This window comes from Mastigoproctus giganteus, chromosome 13, assembly GCF_048544385.1.
Source record: "Mastigoproctus giganteus isolate SK-2022 chromosome 13, ASM4854438v1, whole genome shotgun sequence".
NCBI classification, from domain to species: domain Eukaryota; kingdom Metazoa; phylum Arthropoda; class Arachnida; order Uropygi; family Thelyphonidae; genus Mastigoproctus; species Mastigoproctus giganteus.
Window position 1 is genome coordinate 115,868,860 of NC_143587.1, and position 18,079 is coordinate 115,886,938.

At 38.5% G+C, this 18,079-nt stretch overlaps 1 protein-coding gene across 1 annotated transcript in view; it reads right to left on the reverse strand.

Annotated features, from left to right (window-relative positions):
- Positions 1–347: 347 nt before the first annotated feature.
- The window catches only part of LOC150076380 (uncharacterized), a 178,577-nt gene continuing 160,845 nt past the window's right edge, over positions 348–18,079 (reverse strand). The window contains exon 8 of the mRNA XM_090387342.1: positions 348–1,919. Within this exon, the coding sequence (XP_090243468.1) occupies positions 348–1,919 (1,572 nt within the window). The remainder of the gene's footprint in view (positions 1,920–18,079) is intronic.

Sequence of the window (18,079 nt, forward strand, 5' to 3'; positions counted from 1 at the left end):
GGAGGACACATCCATCAACGATCCCATTTCAACCACTGATATCACAGCATTTATTATTTAAGCAGTTCTAGTGCCTCCAATGACGCAACATACTTTGCAAACAAAACTTCAAAAACATGGTTTACTCAATCAGACCACACCCTCTAAATCAATTCTCAGAGTGTGAGCTGTGTGACTCTATCCATAGAGAGAGAGAGAGAGAGAGAGAAGGAAGGGGGGGACATTTTATTGGATGCAGCATTAGTGTTAATTTTCATGTCTATATAATGTATAATTCAAACTACTTTTTAAAAAGTTATATTTGGAATTGCTTTTTTAAATTTTGTCACTATATTAATTATTATTGTTTATTTAGTATTTTGTGTCATAGTTTCTTTCAAAATCTGAGGTAATGATGGTTGTAGCAGCAGCTCCTCTAATTTGTATCGTTGCCAATCTTTACCTGTTGAATTTACAAGCATATACCATCGTCCATCAGGGTCTTTGGCTCCTCGAATATAAATACTATCTACTCCAGATAATTTCTGCAATGCCTCTTCTGCTGCGGGAAGGTGCAATGTAAGTAGCTCTTGTAGCTCTTTGTTTTCCACAAGTATTCGTAATGGATCTCCTTCCTCCTCATAATTTTCAGTCATTTGAGAAGGATACTGAATCTCAAAATAATTTAATTCTCGTGTAACAGCAAGGCTGGTGTATGTCCTCAAAGCAATCACTTGAAGATTTTCTACATTCAGTCCAGAACACAATCTGTCCTTACATTTCCTCATAGTAAAAGCACGAGAAATAACACATGACTTTAAAAAACAAAGAAATAGATTAGTAGGTGAACAACACATTTCTCTTCGGTTTTCCTTCTTTGTAAAGCCAAATGTACACTTGTTTGGAATTAAAAACATGCAGTAAACATCTTGAATACAATCCATGCATGCTGTATTTTTACCAGTATGATGGGAAAAGAACTCAGCTTTTTCTGCCCACTTGATTATTAACTTCTGAACAATAGTCTGACCTAAACAAAGTTCTTTAAATGGCAGGTTACTGAAATTTCCCTGAAATGAATCTAAAAGATCTCTTGTGATAAATGTGTCAATTTTCTCCACCAAAATACTGTGTACAGGTAAAATTTTCACTGTCATTTCCAGGCATGCTTTTCGGACTTCACACAAAACTTGTGCTATACACCAAGGAAAACTGAAAAACTGTACATGTGTTTCATTGTAAGTAGTCATATACCATGCTGAAGCCCTTTGATATTTTGCAGTGATCTTTTCTTTTTCTGAAAACTGCTTTTGTAGACATTCTGCTTCAACCTGCTGTAAGAATTTCAGTTCCATTCTTCTGTACAAGGATTTCATGCTATTTTGAACAAGAGCTTCAATATTGGCTCTGTCATTTTTATTTTGGTGATACTTATTAGCACTTTTTATATAACCAGATAAGGCCTCAGCTTCATGTGCTACGTTATACTCTGAAAGAATAATCCTGAGCTGCTCATTATAATAATCTCTTGTTGTTCTTGCTACATCTTCATATAACTGCCATCCTGGATAGTCTAAATACATATCATATTTCACATCTTTTTCAACTGAAGACAAATAAATCTGATTGACAGCTGCCTCTAGATTTCTGCTATGGCGATATAAGATTCCTAGTATCCTATGAGAAAGATATGTATTATTGGTTCCTCGTTTTTCCATGAAATCTGGATACTTATCTGGTTTTTCATTTTTCTCTAAATAAGCAGTCTGACCTGTTTTTGCAAAGTCTAAGCTAAAAGGGAATTTATTGGCAATTGACATGCATTTCTTTGAAAAGATGCCTTCTGGTTCTTGATCAGCCAAAGCTAAATGTGCATTAGCAAGGATTCCAATAGTGTCTCTTTCAATATATCTGCACATGAAGTCTGTCATGTTGTCCACCTGAAAATAAGATACAAATGTAAGATACACATATACTCTACATAAGGTCTCAGATCTCATTACAGTTAAAGTCCACTATAATGAGACAAGAGAAAAAATACTCAATATATAGCAGCACAGATTTTATCTTTTAATTCTCAATATAAGCAAATTGCAGATAACAAAAAAAGAATAAGTAAATAACTGCTTTGGGGGGGACTGCTATAGACTCACTTTTAACGTCCATCTACTATGATAATAATACCAGCCAATTAAAAAAAACACAAGGGATATTTGACTTTTCACAAATTTTTCATTTTGGCAGAGTTTGTGCACTGAAATTATCTGAAATTGTAACAAAATTCTACTTTTACCAGATGTTTATATTTAAATACATGTTGGAAACACTATTAAAAAGGGCAGTGTGGTAAAAAGTCCACTAAACACTCACCTCTCATTTTAAAAACTGATCTACGATGGGTCAAATTTTCGTTTTTGATTTTCTTGCAAATCCTTCTAATTTACAGTCCCTCTTCCGCATCCAGCAATAGTCAGCCATCACGTTGACATTCCACCTCCCCTGGTATCTGATCTCTATATCTTTAATGTTCTGTGGAACCTCTCTCCCTGTTCTTCCCTAACACTTCTTAGATTTTCTGGGAAGTGGTTCATGTGGGAGTGTAAAAAATTTACTTTGACACTCATGTTGCAACCCAGTCTCTTGAAGTTTGCTAACATATTTTCAACTATATTCTTGTAGTGTGGATCCTTATTGTTCCCTAAGAAGTTCTCAATAACAGGCATGAAGGCTAATCCATGCCTGTTTTCTCTGTTATAGTTTCATAGTTCCCTCAAAATCTTGGTCCCTCGTCAGTTCACAAGTTTGAAGTCCAACAAAAATACCTTGTTTTAGCTTCTCTTGAGTGATGGATGGGAATTTAGCACAAAGGTAGTTGAAGCAGGGACCTTCCCAAGGTAAAGCTTTCACCAACTGTTTCACCAGTTTGATGTGCAAGGAGGAGAGTTTTGGGGTCTACCAGTAGTTTATAAACTATGTTCTTTGATTCAGGCAATAAACTACCCCTCTCTGGCCAGACCTTGACATCCCAGTGCTTACTCCATGCCCAACTGTCCCACTCACACAAAAAGCAAGGCAGTTTTGTGTAGCCAGATTGTTATCCAAGTAAGCCTATCACTTTAAAGTCAGCACAGACTAACCAACCATGTTCTTCATACTTAATTTGTCAACTTCTCCAAGTTCTCATATGTTTTTTTCAAATGCACAGAGTGAGCTACTGGAATTGACCAATATCTATTTCCATTGTGGGGTAACACACCTTTATGACTCCTCTTTGATGAGTCAATAAAAAGTCTCCATTGTGTAGGATTGTAACTAATTCCTAAATAGTTCATTAAGTCATTTATATTACCACAGGGGCTCAAATCTGGTGAGTATGGGCTTGGCACACCCAGGGTCCTGAGCTGGATATTATCATTCTTCTCTTTCTTGGTGATTTCCTTCTACTTCTCTCTCTCTCTCTGGGTCCTAGGGTAAATCAATTTTTTTTTTTTTTTTTTTTTTTGGCTGGTGCAGCATAAGCCTCAGGCTTCCTTGCACCATATGGCTAATAATAATAATAATAATAATATTACTGAAAAAAACCACAGAACCTTCCTCATAAAAGTAGAGGACTAGTTTTCGTTCTCTGTACAATGAGAAAAATGTCCCATGAGCTAGAAATTTTTTTTAACTCAGTCTGGAACCTAGAACCAAGGAGTTCTGAAGATTCCTTTGGTAAATTTAAATCTCTTACTAGATCATTGAGTTCATGCTGTGAAAACAGTTGAGCACTGGACTCAATGTCTCCAGATGTGTAGACTTCAGAAGCTTCATTTTCAGCACTCTCTGCTATGCTACATTCTCCAATATAAGTGGAATGCATGAAATCACAGGTTATCTCCACGTGGGACTGGTCTAATGAGAGATGGACTATTAGGATACACAATTTTTCATTATATCCTCTACATTAAATAAACAAAAGTAAAAATCATCAGAGTGATTTGTAGGCTCATGCCAAATCGTAGGAATTGCAAATGGCATAGCCTTCTTTTTACCATTTTTCCACAATCTCAATGCTTCAACAGAGGTTTGGCAAACTTTATGTGAACCCATTGTTGCCCTAAATTTTCACATTTTGTAATAAAGAGGTCCCCCAAAAGTGTCAAAATTTTACGGTTTTTTTTTTGGTTTTTTTTTTTTGCACATACTGTGTCTTTTCTTTTCTTTTTTTTTTTTTATTATATGATGTAAGCAATACATGAAGGAACCATCGTTTTCCTACTTCCTTCATGTATCGTGTCTGTGAGATCCAACGGATAGTGCGGCACCATCATGATATCCAAGCCCGAGGCAGGATTTGAACCCGAGACCTTTGGGTTGCCAAGCAGGCACTTTACCCACCGGCTAGCCCAGTCGGCCTACTGTATGTCTAAGAATAATAATAAATAATAATAATAATATCAAAAATAAATTGATAAAATAAAATAATAAAACAAAAGCCTTGTCTAACAATACAGTAACAGGAATAATATATAGTTTCTAAAGATTTGATTTATTTTTATTTTTAAGCTAAACTAAGAAAAAAGCAATTAACAGAAATGAAAATATTGTACAGTATATACTTTGATATATACAATATTTTAATATCACAGTAAAAATAATTAATCTTAAATATAAAATGAGACAAACAATCCATTAACTTTTTGATAAATTAATCTAATTTAAGGAAAGAATCCAATGTTCTTTGCATGGTTTTTGTCCTCTATGCATTTTTAACTACAGCACACATTATCAAATGCAATAGTTGTTTATTTATCAACATTACTGCAGGCCAACATATTCTCCATTATGCTCAATGCATTTTGGGCATCTTTTTTTAGATGGCTGTGTGTGTGTGTGTGTGTGTGTGTGTGTGTGTGTGTGTGTGTGTGTGTGTGTGTTATGAAAGTTTCACGACACAAGGCTAATTGTGGCCAATATGTGTCTGTCAGTGTCATTTTATTAATTTTAATGATTTATGGATGGATATATCAGAGTGTATTTATTATTCCTAGATGTTTAATATATATATAAAGAGTTCACTTAGGTTTGCTTTGTCACCAAGTATATGAGAGAGTTAGAGGAGCTTGCAAGTTTGCTAATGATTGGAAGGATGTGGTTCGAACGGCTGAATAGGATGGACAATCAATCAGGATGTGCCTTACTGTAAGTTGTATCTGACAGACAGCAGAGCAGGGGATCTTCTCTTAGAAGTAAATGTTTGTGAGTGAGGAAGGTATGCCCAATGCACAGTCTTGTTAATATAACTTCCTCCTGTCTATTTGTACGTGAGCTAGAACACCAAGAACGTAGCTCTTTTTTTATTCTGCGAAGTTTATTGCACGGTTGGTCCCTCCAAAGTTGTTTCCAAATGGAAGTATATTTGGTTCGAAATACATCCCTATGTATTTGTGCACGCGCACGTGCACTTCTTTACTTTTGCTGTCGCTGGTAACAAAGACATCATCGTTTTGCTTGGTGCTCAGCAGCTTTTCTGGTGTTGGCATTGCTGTGATAGCAACTTCATCATCTGTCTTCACAAACTCTTCAAATTTGCCAACAAAATCAATATGCTTCTTCAAATTCCTCCATTCCTCAATGTTGCAATCACATTCGTCTGCTAGACCATGTTTATCTGTGATAATTTCTCCAAAGCCACTTTTTCTGAAGAAGTTGATTATTATACTTGATGCAATACTATCCCAAGCAATAACAAGATTACAGATAGCATCCAAGACATTCCAGTTCAGCTGCAAATTGCTTCTTCCCCCCTTCCTATGTGGAGGATCAAGTACCTTATCAAGTAGGATCTACAGTGGCAGACAAAAAAACTGCATCACCTTAAAAAAGTAACATTTTATAGTGAAACGTATAAGATATTGCTTGATTACAGTCATTTTGTTTGCTGCAAAGCAAAGATATTGTGTCAGATAATGCTCCTATTGATGGAAGGGTACATACGCTCATTAGTATCCTGTTTTGTGGAGGTGTAAGCATGGCTCCATATGTTCAGTGGACACCAAGAAAAAAAAAGTGTAGCTGTTGCTCTGTCCCAGGAAGAGCTTTCTATGCATGATATTACTGATAAAATAGGCTGCCACCAATCAACAGTACCCCAGGTGCTGAAATTAAAGCGTGAAACCAGTGATGTGAAGAGAACACCTAGATCAAACCATAAGAGAGTGTTTACACCTTCCCAAGATTGATATTTGAAATGGCTGTGCCTTCATAATCGCCATGATAATGATCCTTATCTAAAACTAGACTTCGAGATGGCCTCTGGTGTTGAAACAAGTGCATGAACTATCCAAAGACGGCTTTCGGAATGTGGTCTGCATGCCTATCGGCCCAAGAAGAAGCCTTTGTTGACCCAACAAATGAGGAAGAAGTGACTTGCTTGGGCTAAAATGCATGTTTCATGGACAAAAGAGCAATGGGACACCGTCATCTTTTACTGATGAATTGAAATTCAACCTGCATGGCACGGATGGGAAGTGATAGGTCACAAGACAAAAATTGGAGGCATATCATCCTGACTGCATAACGCCAACTGTAAAGTTCCCCGCTGGTCAGATGGTCTGAGGATTTTTTTTTTTTTTTTTTTTGTGAAAACCCCAAACATGAGAGGTATTAGAACCTATAGTACTTCATACCATGCTTGGGTTAGAGGTTGAGAAGACGAAAGAAGATATTGTTGACATTGGACTTGAACTTCTGTAGACTGTAATTTTCAGGAAATACATATGAAGAAAGGTAGTCCCAGAAAACGGCAGTGGAATGAATAAACAAGGAAGATGAAAAGTTGGTTCTGTGAGTTTGAAGTTGGCCAGTAAATGGATGTTGGCTGGTGGCAGCATGTGTTTGCATTGTTTTGAAAGAGAGAGTGGGAATTATAGTAGCCAATTCAAAAGAACAGTGCCCATGGAAGTATCTGTAGAAAAGGCATGCAGCAGAAACAGTACATCTATGGGACAGTGAGTAGAGAGACTCTGCTAGAGAGGAGTCATAAATTAACCTAACTGGCCTCTTCTGATGTTATTTTTTGGTTTTTAGGAGCATTAGCAACTAAGGCCATATTGCTCCGGGATATGCGGTGGTCATTCCCTGACCTTTCCACATCCTCCGTATTTGGTGGTGACGGGCTTGAACCCCGGTCTAATCAAGAAGCGTGTGCTACGCACTGCTGCTCCTTCCCACCTGGCTACAGAGGCGCCCCTCCCTCTTCTGAATGGAATCTAGAAGGCTGAGAGAGGTTTTGATTGCACCGCTCCACATGTGCGAACAATATTCCATGGTAGGGCAGATTTGCGATTTGCACAGAGTGAACAGCTGTTTGGAACAAATGTAACACCGAGAGCGAAAGGGAAAACCAAGTTTTTTAGATGCAGAGGAAGCAATATTTATAATGTGCTTGTCCGAAGAGAGATTAGAAGTCAGGGTAATCCCAGAAGAGAAATATCATTTTGCCTAGAAATCGGAGTGTCACCAAAGATAAGCACAGGAACAGAAGAATCCTTTTTGCAAGATATAAGACAGGACTGAGTTTTAGAAGGATTCAAATCAACTAAGTTGTCTTTGCCCCACTGGAGAATTACATGGAGATTAGCATTTAAGGAATTGGTCATGGATCTTTGAGAAGTTGAAGCTGATTGAGCAGGGCAAGTTTCTCAAATTGGAAAGTGGAATGCAATGTGCTATCATCAGCAAAACTATGGATAGAATTTCTGGTCAATGAAAGAAGGCCATTAATATACAATGAAATAAAAGAGTGGAGGGAAACAACTGAACCTTGGGGGGGGGAACACCAGCATTAGTGGAAAAGTTAGAAGAGAGAGAGAGCCATCTACCATCATCCTCAATGAGGGGTCAGAGAGAAAACTGGATAACCAATTACAAAAAACAGTTGGAAAACCATAAGATGAAAGCTTGTTTAGAAGACCTTAATGCCAAACACGATCGAAAGCCTTTGATATGTCAAGAGCAACTGCTTGTGTTTCACCAAACTTTTCCATTGAATTTATCCATAAATGAGTAACTAGGTAGTATGAATCAGAGCTGTAATACTCAATGTTCTACGTTGATAATAATATTAGTAAAATAATAAGAGGAATTTACCTCAATATAGTATGTAGAACACTTCCGTATGATACCCTCAAGAAATTAAAACGGGAAAAACCAAAACAACCGACAACTTACCGGTACATTAGAGTAAAATATAAATAATTAAATAATCAATTTAACACAATTCAAATCAATTTAAAACAATTAAAAATCAAATTAACGCAATTAAAAGAATCTAACGAAAATATTCAAAACTATTTTCCTTCCTGAAACTGACAATGCTTTTCGACCGTATGTTGTGATCACAGGAATAAAAATTACCGAATCAGGTTAAACCTGAAACTTAAATAGGATTATTTGTCTTCGGGCATGCGCGAAAAGGTCCACGCATTTTTGGATTATCAATGGGTTTGAGCCTGAGTGGCTTAATGTCAGAGATCTATCTCTCAACGATTGAGCATATACATCTGACACCTTTTTGACCCGTATCACATACTATGGGAGGTATTTAAACGATGTTCTAATTATTACCGATAGTAGTACTATCCAAGACATTTTACATTCGTTTAATAATATTCATTCTAGACTCAAATTTACATTGGAAAGGGAGGATACGGATACAAAGTCATTAAACTTTCTAAATTTCAAGCTTACCCGGGACTCGAATAAAATACAATTTAGCATCTATCGAAAACCTACAAACACCGGTATGCTTCTACATTATAATAGCTATTACCCGTTCACCTACAAAAGATCGATTATCTTTAATCAATTTCTAAATGCCTATAAATATTCAACGATTGAATCTGCTTAGGACTCAGAAATACAAATATTAACTAGCAGATTCTTAAACAGGGGTTATTCCATTACCACAATAAACCGAATTAGGATACAAAATACTACACCAATCAACAATAGTAATATCAAAAAATACTTTATTTCTGTCCCATATGTTGAACAGTGGCACAAACAGCTTAAAAGATTCTTTAAAGATACCGAATTTAAAATTGTAGCTAGGCCAATACGGAAGTTACACACTATACTGAACAATCGCTTGGTTCTTTCTGCGTTCACAACACAAATTAATGATCTGGTATACAACATTTCTTGCAGTGATTGCGACTCGTCTTACCAAGGTCCGACACAATTTTCTCTTAATATTCGTGTAAATCAACATGAAGCCTCAGTTCATGCTTCTCGTTCAGCAGCGTCACAATTAGCCTTTCATGCCATTAACGATAAACATACTTTATTATTTAACGGGGCCAAAATACCTAACGTTCAACGTAATTATACGCGACTATTAATTGCAGAAACCGTTGAAATTAAATTACACGAGAATACTGTTAATGTTTGGCGGCCATATTTAATCTCCGATGCGTGGACCTTTTCGCGCATGCGCGAAGACAAATAATCACTATTTAAGTTTCAGGTTTAACCCGATTTAGTAATTTTAATTCCTGTGATCACAACATACGGTCGAAAAGAGTTGTCAGCTTCAGTAAGGAAAATCGTTTTGAATATTTTCATTAGATTCTTTTAATTGCGTTAATTTGATTTTTAATTGTTTTAAATTGATTTGAATTGTGTTCAATTGATTATTTAATTATTTATATTTTATCTAATGTACCACTAAGTTGTCGATGTTTTCGGTTTTTTCCGTTTTAATTTCTGGAGGGTATCATACGGAAGTGTTCTACTTACTATATTGAGGTAAACTCCTCTTATTATTTTACTAATAAATGAGTAACATAAGCCAGAATAACACCAGTGGATCGACACTGATGGAATGCATACTGGCGATCATTGATCAGATGGAAAGTTTCTAGGTAGTTTAAGAGTTGGCGGTTAATTGATTTCTCCATTACTTTAGAAAGAGTAGTCGTAATTGCAATGGGACGATAACTGGATGGATGGGAGAAATTTGTCACCCTTTTAGGAATTGGCTGGATATGAGCAAATTTCCAAGCAGAAGGAAAACCACCTTTGGAATAAGAAAGTAAAAAAGGTGGAAAAAAACAGGAGCAAGTTCAGGAGCACAGGTTTTGAGAACAAGTGGAGAAATAACATCAGTACCTGGAGCTTTCTTAGCATCAAGATTCGTCGAAATCCTTCTGACATCGTTTTGACGGAAAACCACAGGAGGCATTGAATGGAGTGTGCTAGTAATGGTGGAAGGTGTTTTACCAAGATCATTAATATGTGAGTTGGAAGAAAAATGGGATGCTAGCAGGTCAGCTTTATCCTTGGCCAAAGTGACAACAGAACCATCTGGTTTTGACAGAGGTGAGAGCAGAGAGGGGCAAAAGTTGTGGTCAATAGCTTTGGCAAGAGACAAGAATGCTAGGCTACCATTAGGGCAAGAAGCAGGTTTTCTGCTCTTAGCCTGTTCAAAATCTAGTTTGGACTGATTAATAACTGTTTTACAATTGTTGCAAGCTTTGGTGTAGACAGAAAATGAAACTGAAGAATTGGAAATAAACCAATTAAGATATGCAACATTCTTCTCTTGAACAGCCTTAGCATATTTATTAGAAAACCAAGGTTTAGATAGAGGATGAGATTTTAAAGTGGAGTGTGGAATAAAGGTTTCCATTCCTACAAGAATAATTTCACTGACACAATCTGAACAAACATTAAGATCAGAAATTTTGAAATAGTAATCCCGCCATGGAAAAGAAGAAAAGAAATCTCGCAGGTCATCCCGTTTTGCATTCTTGTAATGCCAAAACGAGGTTGCAAACAGCCATGAGATAAAGGCTCCATTGGAGAAGAGACAATCGCCAAGTTGTGATCTGAGGTGCCAAAAGACCCACTCACTTCGACCGTGTGCTAGGAATGTTGTTATGTTTGGCGAATTATACAAGAGGATAATCACCTCCTTATCCCTGCTAGAAAAATTCCTGTATATCATTGACAAGGAGGTTATGTTTGTGAGAAAAAGATCAAGCAGGTTTGCTGTATGGTTAGGATTGCCCGATATTTTTGTAGGTTAATGAACAATCTGTGAAAGGGCATTAGTAATTGCAAAAGCCTCAGCATCTCCACCAGCTGGGTCGGTGTGACTAGAAAACGGAAGCCAGCTGGAGTTGAACATTAAAATCACCAAGGAAAATTACCTCACTGTTAGGAAAGTTGGACTGGAGAAAGTCAAGTTGCAAAGAGAGGAAGTCAAAGAGCTCCAAGTGATTAGTGGAGTTGGGAGAACGGTAGAGACAAAAGATGAATTGACACAATGAGGTAAAGAGATTTTAAGCCAGAGAAGATTGAAAAGAGGCGATTCCAAATCACCAAGTCTCTGACAGGGAATATCGGAACAGACATATGCACAAGTACCACCTATGAGGTGAAAGGAATCATACAGCGAATAATTTGGACAACTGAGAACAGCAGTAGTTGAATCAACCGATAACTGAGATTCTGTCAGAAAAAGTACATGGATTTGGCAGACTGAAAGTGGAAATGGACGTCGTTGAGATTAGAATTGCGGCCATGTATATTTGTGAAATGAACTAGGAAGCGTTTGGGAGGTTTAGATCTTTTCTCAGATAAGCTTACTGTATTAGTTTAACAATTCATGGTGTATTCAATAGTAAGAAAAAGTGGGGGGGGGGGGCTACTGTATGAAGTAATGAAATTTTTGGATATGGCATACACATGGTAAGAATATACCCAGATCCTTGACATAACGTGGCCTTGACAATGCTCCCTGCATACATACTACTTGGACTCCCTCCAGTCACTGTCTGGCAAAGTAGAGGAAGCAAGATTATATACTAGCTGATCGGGAAGCCTCCTAAAGAGTTAACAATAGGTTCGGTCCGGTGTACTTACTGGCCGGCCTGCAAACTCCATGTTAGAGCTCTACCCTCGAAATGTAAGGAAGATTGGACTTGCCACGATGTTTATCATAATCTAAAAAGTCATGAGTCATACTGCATGATGGAAGAGATGGGGGAGGGTTGACCAGAACTTAGCTCTGGAGACTAAACATGGATTCCACCAGTTCAAGCCTCCAATAAGCAAAGTGGTGGTATTGAACTGATTGATGAGAGTCATCTACAACCTCGACCACTACTTATGTTGGTTCACATCTAGGTGGTCACCCACAGTGTGCTTGTGCATGGAGGTTATACCCAGGATTACTAACAGTCCCACCATCGTGTGAAGGTGCAAGCAGAGGATTTAGCTGTCACAGACTGTCCGGGCTTTGCCAAAATTGGGTCCACTTGACTTGAATGTCACCCAAGTGTTAGTTCCATCAGCGTTTTAGCCTTCCAGGTAGCAAGTACAGCTTGTCTGGACTATCTGAGAGAATGTCTGTGACAACCTCAAGGACCAACAAGCAATGGTGTTGGGCAAATTAAGTTCATTAACGGAATTGGTGAATGCAGAAACCTACACTGCTATCTTGGAGAAGTGTCTGAAACCTATTATTAGGGATCACCACACAGATGTCCAAAACTGCATTTTTTAACAGTCCTCAGCACCTCGCAACACAGCAAAATTCGTAAGTTTTATGCTATTTAGATTTAATGATGAGTTTGTCTTGTTGTCTCTCAAGGCTTAAAACATACTTACACCAATGTTTACCCGCATTTTTCTCCCTTAAGGTGCAATCATACCTCAGAAATACTGTTGGACTGGCCGGGCAACAGTTCAGATTTTAACCCTATTGAAAATTGCTGGTACATAATGTTGTCTAAAATTGCTCAGAAGAAGCCAACAAGTAAGATTCAGCTACAGGAGAGCACTGTAAGGGTGTGGTACCATGAAATTGGGCAACCGTATATCCAGAACTTGATTAACTCTATGCCAGATCGTTGCAAGGCTGTAATTTGTAATTGCAGCTCAAGGAGGAACAAGAAAATATTGAGGACTTAATTTGCTGATTTACATTACATAATACTATTATGTTAACTTGTCATTTCAGTTTTTACACATAAATGTAATAAAATGTGTTTGAGAAATCATGCAATTTGCATGATTTCTCATTTTCCATTAATTACGCATTTTACCCTTTGGAAAGATATTTATGGAATTAGGTATATCGGGTGGAGTCTTTTTTATCGGATTTCATTCACAGAGATATATATCACATTTGACAAATGCATTTCAAACATTTCTGCAACCCATAATGCAGTGAAAAACACATTGTTTGCAAAATTCACAAGTGATGCACTAATGTGGTTATAAATAATGCCTTGATCCAGAGGCTGCATAAAACTGGTGGTATTGGGAGGTTAAAAACAACAGCCGTATATTTGTCACCTTAAGAGTCTCTGCAGAATGTGCTGTAGAACAATCTAGAATCATCAAAATGTTTCCTTTTTCTGAACCATTCTTGTGTCCACTTTTGATAACCAAGACTAAAATATTCTGACCATATGCCAAGCACTTCTATTGGCCACATAATCATAGGAAAGTAAGTTAACTTCTTTAAAACATCACGGCATGGAAAACTTAACAATCACAAGTGGGCATAGTTTTGTAATGTCATCTGAATTAGCATTACTGGCACTAGCATTAGTAAAGGCACTTGATGCAAGAAACCAAACTTATGTAGCATCAGCCAAAAAAAAAAAAACCCTTCTCATTTCACCCATCCACTTGCTCCAAATGTTTGTCTTGTTCTGACATCAATTTATTTAAGCTGTCAACTTCTACAACAGATAGATGTTTGTTCCAGAAATCAACCACCCGCTGGCTAAAGGCAAACTTCACACAACTATTCTAAAACTGTCTTTCCTCAATTTGAATTTGTGCCCTCTCAGGCGATTATTCTGAGCAAGACGAAGAATCCCATCAGCATTGAGCATGCTTAAACCATTCAAGGCTTTGTACACCTCAATCAGATCACTTCACAGGTGCCTAGTCTCCAGACACTGTAATTTGCAAAACTTCACCCTTTCTTAATAAGAGAAACCCTTTGTTCCATTCACTAATCTTGTTGCCCTTCTCTGTACTCATTCCAGCAGCTCTACATCCTTCCTAAAATGAGGATTCCAGCTCTGTCTACAATACTCAAGGTGTGGCGTGATCATTGCTTTATACAAGAGGATAATCACCTCCTTATCCCTGCTAGAAAAATTCCTGTATATCATTCACAAGACACCATGAGCTACACTTACAAACCATCTGCACTGCTCAGAAAACTTCATACCTAACTGAACAACTATCCCCTGGTCCTTTTCATTCTCTACTACTACTGTCGGTATAGTACCACACAGTTGATATGTTACTCTGAGGTTACTGCTTCCCATATGCAGTACTTTACATTTGTCAATGTTAAACTGCAGTTGCCACCTCTTGGCCCACCTGCTCAACTTTTCTAGATCGTGTTGCAGCAGCGTACTGTCACAAAGCAGGTTAGTCAGGCGAATGCAGATTATGAGAAATCTTTGGCAAAGGATGCAAAGAAAAACAGCAAAGAGTTCTTTACTTACTTTATGTTCTTTATGTAAACTATAGAAGGGAAGGGATTAATCAGATTACACCACTTAACATAGATGGATTGACTATTGATGATCATGCTCAGGTAGCTGAAAAATTGAAGGAGTATTTTGCATCTAAATTTACACATGAGGAGTCATTCAATGAGGGGAGTGCCAGAAGCTTATCAAACACTAACAGAGAGCTAAGTGATTTTGTAATAACTGAGAGCAAAGCGGAAGGAAAATTGTTGCAGTTAAACATAAGGAAGGCACCTGGGGTGGACTGGATCTATCCAGTTGTATTAAAGGAGGGAGCAAAGGAAGTAAGCAAACCCTTAGCCATAATTATGAGAGCTTCCTTGGACTCGGGAAAGGTTCACATGGACTGGAGGTGTGCAAATGTATCACAAATTCACAAAGGGGGTTCAAAAGGTGACACAAATAACTACAGATCTCTTAGTTTAACTTGTGTTCCCAAGAAATTAATGGAGGCACTGGTGAAAGAAGCATTGCAGGATCATCTAGACAAGGCTGCAGTAATAGTTAAGACACAGCATGGGTTTGTTAAAGGGAGGTCTTGTCTATCCAATTTGATTTTATACTATGATGTGGTCACAAAGGAACTGAATGCCAAAAATAATTTTGATATCATATACTTGGATTTCAGGAAAGCTTTTGATACTGTTGCACATGGAAGACTGCTGCACAAATTGGAGATGTATGGCATTAAGGGTAAGTTACTACAATGGATAAAGGGATGGTTGAGTGAGAGACGACAGAGAGTGGTATCAGTGGACACTGCTCTTTGTGGACAAATGTTGTTAGTGGAGTTCCCCAGGGTTCAGTGTTGGGCCCATTGTTGTTTTGTATATTTATCAATGGTATTGATGAAGATATATCAAGTTTAATGTCCAAGTTTGCAGATGAAACAAACGTTGGCAGTGTTGTTAACGACAGTAAAGAGAGTACGCTACTCCAACTGGACCTAGATAAGTTGGGAAAATGGGCTGAGAAGTGGCAACTGAAGTTTAACATTGATAAATGCAAAGTCATTCTTCTCTTTCTTGGTGATTCCTCTCTCTCTCTCTCTCTCTCTCTCTCTCTCTCTCTCTCTCTCTCAGGGTAACTCGGGGAATTTTTTTTTTTTTTTGGCTGGTGCAGCATAAGCCTCAGGCTTCCTTGTACCATATGGCTAATAATAATAATAATAAAACTGCATATGGGTAGTGATAACCAAAGAGAAACGGACCAACTCTGTGGTACTACACTCAGGGAAGTGGAAAGTGAAAAAGACCTGGAGGTAATTGCGTAGTCAGATATGAAGTTCGCTGAGCAGTGCAGATGGCCAGGTCATGGAGTCTTGTCAATGATATATAGGAATTTTTCTAGCAGGGACAGGGAGATGATTATCCCGTTATACAAGGAAATGGTCAGGCCACACCTAGAGTACTGTGTACAGGTCTTGAGGCCTCATTTTAAGAAGGATGTAGAGTTGTTAGAACAAGTACAAAGGGCAACAAACCTGGTGAGGGGAACAAAGTGGTGCTCTTACCAAGAAATGCTTAAGCTCTGCAAATCGCAGCACCTGGAAAGTAGGCATCTGCGAGGTTATCTGATTAAGGTATATAAGACCTTGAATGGGTTGAGCAAGCTGAATGCTGATGGGATTCTTCATCTTGCTCAGACTAAGAACCTGAGGGGGCACAGTTTCAAACTGAGGAAAGATAGTTGTAGAATAGATGTGTGGAAATTTGCCTTTACCCGGCAGGTGGCTGATTGGTGTAACAGGCATTTGGAACCAATGGAGGGGTGAAATGGGAACTTTTTTTGGCTGATGTTGCATAAGCTTCCTTCTTGCATCGTATGCTTTGTTATTTAGCATTAACATTTAGCATTAGCATTAGTAGAGGCATTTGATGCAAGAAAGCAAGCTTATGCAGCATCAGCCAAAAAAAAAACCAACTTCCACTTCACCCCTCTGTTCGTTCAAAATACCTGTCCAGCTGAGCCTTAAACTTATTTAGGCTATGAACCTCCACCACAAGGGATGGAAGTCTGTTCCACCAACCAACCACCCGCTGGCTAAAGGCAACTTTCCGCACGTCTATCCTACATCTGTCTTTCCTCAATTTGAATTTATGCCCTCTCAGGTGATTTTTCTGAGCTAGAGGAAGAATCCCATCAGCATTGAGCATGCTTAAACCACTCAAGGCTTTATACACCTCTATCAGATCACCTCGCTGGTGCCTAGTCTCCAGACACTGTAATTTGCAAAACTTAAGCCTTTCTTCGTAAGAGCACCCCTTTGTTCCATTCACTAATCTTGTTGCCCTTCTCTGTACTCGTTCCAGCAGCTCTACATCCTTCTTGAAATGAGGCCTCCAGACCTGTATACAGTACTCTAGGTGTGGCCTGACCATTGCCTTATACAATGGAATAATCACCTCCTTATCCCTGCTGGAAAAATTCCTGTATATCATTGACAATATTCCATGAGCTACTCTTGCAGCCCATCTGCACTGCTCAGAGAATTTCATATCTGCCTGCACAACCACCCCCAAGTCCCTTTCATTCTCTACCACTGTCAGTGTAGTACCACAGAGTTGATACGTTGCTCTGGGGTTGCTGTTTCCCATGTGTAGTACTTTACATTTGTCAATGTTAAACTTCATTTGCCACCTCTCAGCCCATCTGCTCAACCTTTCCAGATCCTGTTGCAGCAGCATAGTGTCAGTAGTGTCCTTGACAACCCTGCCAACCTTTGTATCGTCTGCAAACTTGGACATTAAGCTTGATATACCATCATCAATAACATTTATAAATACAGAAAACAATAATGGACCCAACACTGAGCCCTGAGGGACTCCACTAATAACATTAGTCCACGATGAGCAGTGTCCATTGATTACCACTCTCTGTCTTCTCCCCCTCAACCACCCCTTTATCCATAGCAGCAATTTCCTCCAATGTCACACTGCTCCAATTTGTGTAGCAGTCTTCCATCTGCAACAGTATCAAAAGCCCTTCTAAGATCCAAGTATATAATATCAAAGTTATTCCCTGCATCCAGTTCTTTTGTGACTGCATCATAGTAGCCAATCAAGTTGGTCAGGCAAGACTTCCCCTTAACAAAACCATGCTATGTCTGAGCTATAACTGAAGTCTTGTCTAAATGATCCTGCAGTGCTTCTTTAACCAGTGCCTCCATTAATTTTCCTGGAACAGAAGTTAAGCTCACAGGTCTATAATTACTTGTGTCAGCCTTTGATCCTCCTTTGTGAATTGGGATCACATTTGCACATTTCCAGTCTATGGGTACCTCCCCTGAGTCCAAGGAAGCTCTCATAATTATGGCTAAGGGTTTGCTTACTTCCTTTGCTGCCTCCTTTAATATAACTGGACAGATCCCATCCACCCCGGGTGCCTTTCTTCCGGGTGTATTTGATTTTTAGGAGCATCAGCAACTAAGGCCATATTGCTCCTGGTTATGCGGTGGTCATTCCCTAACCTTTCCGCATCCTCCGTATTTGGTGGTGACGGGCTTGAACCCCGGTCTAATCAAGAAGCGTGTGCTATGCACTGCTGCT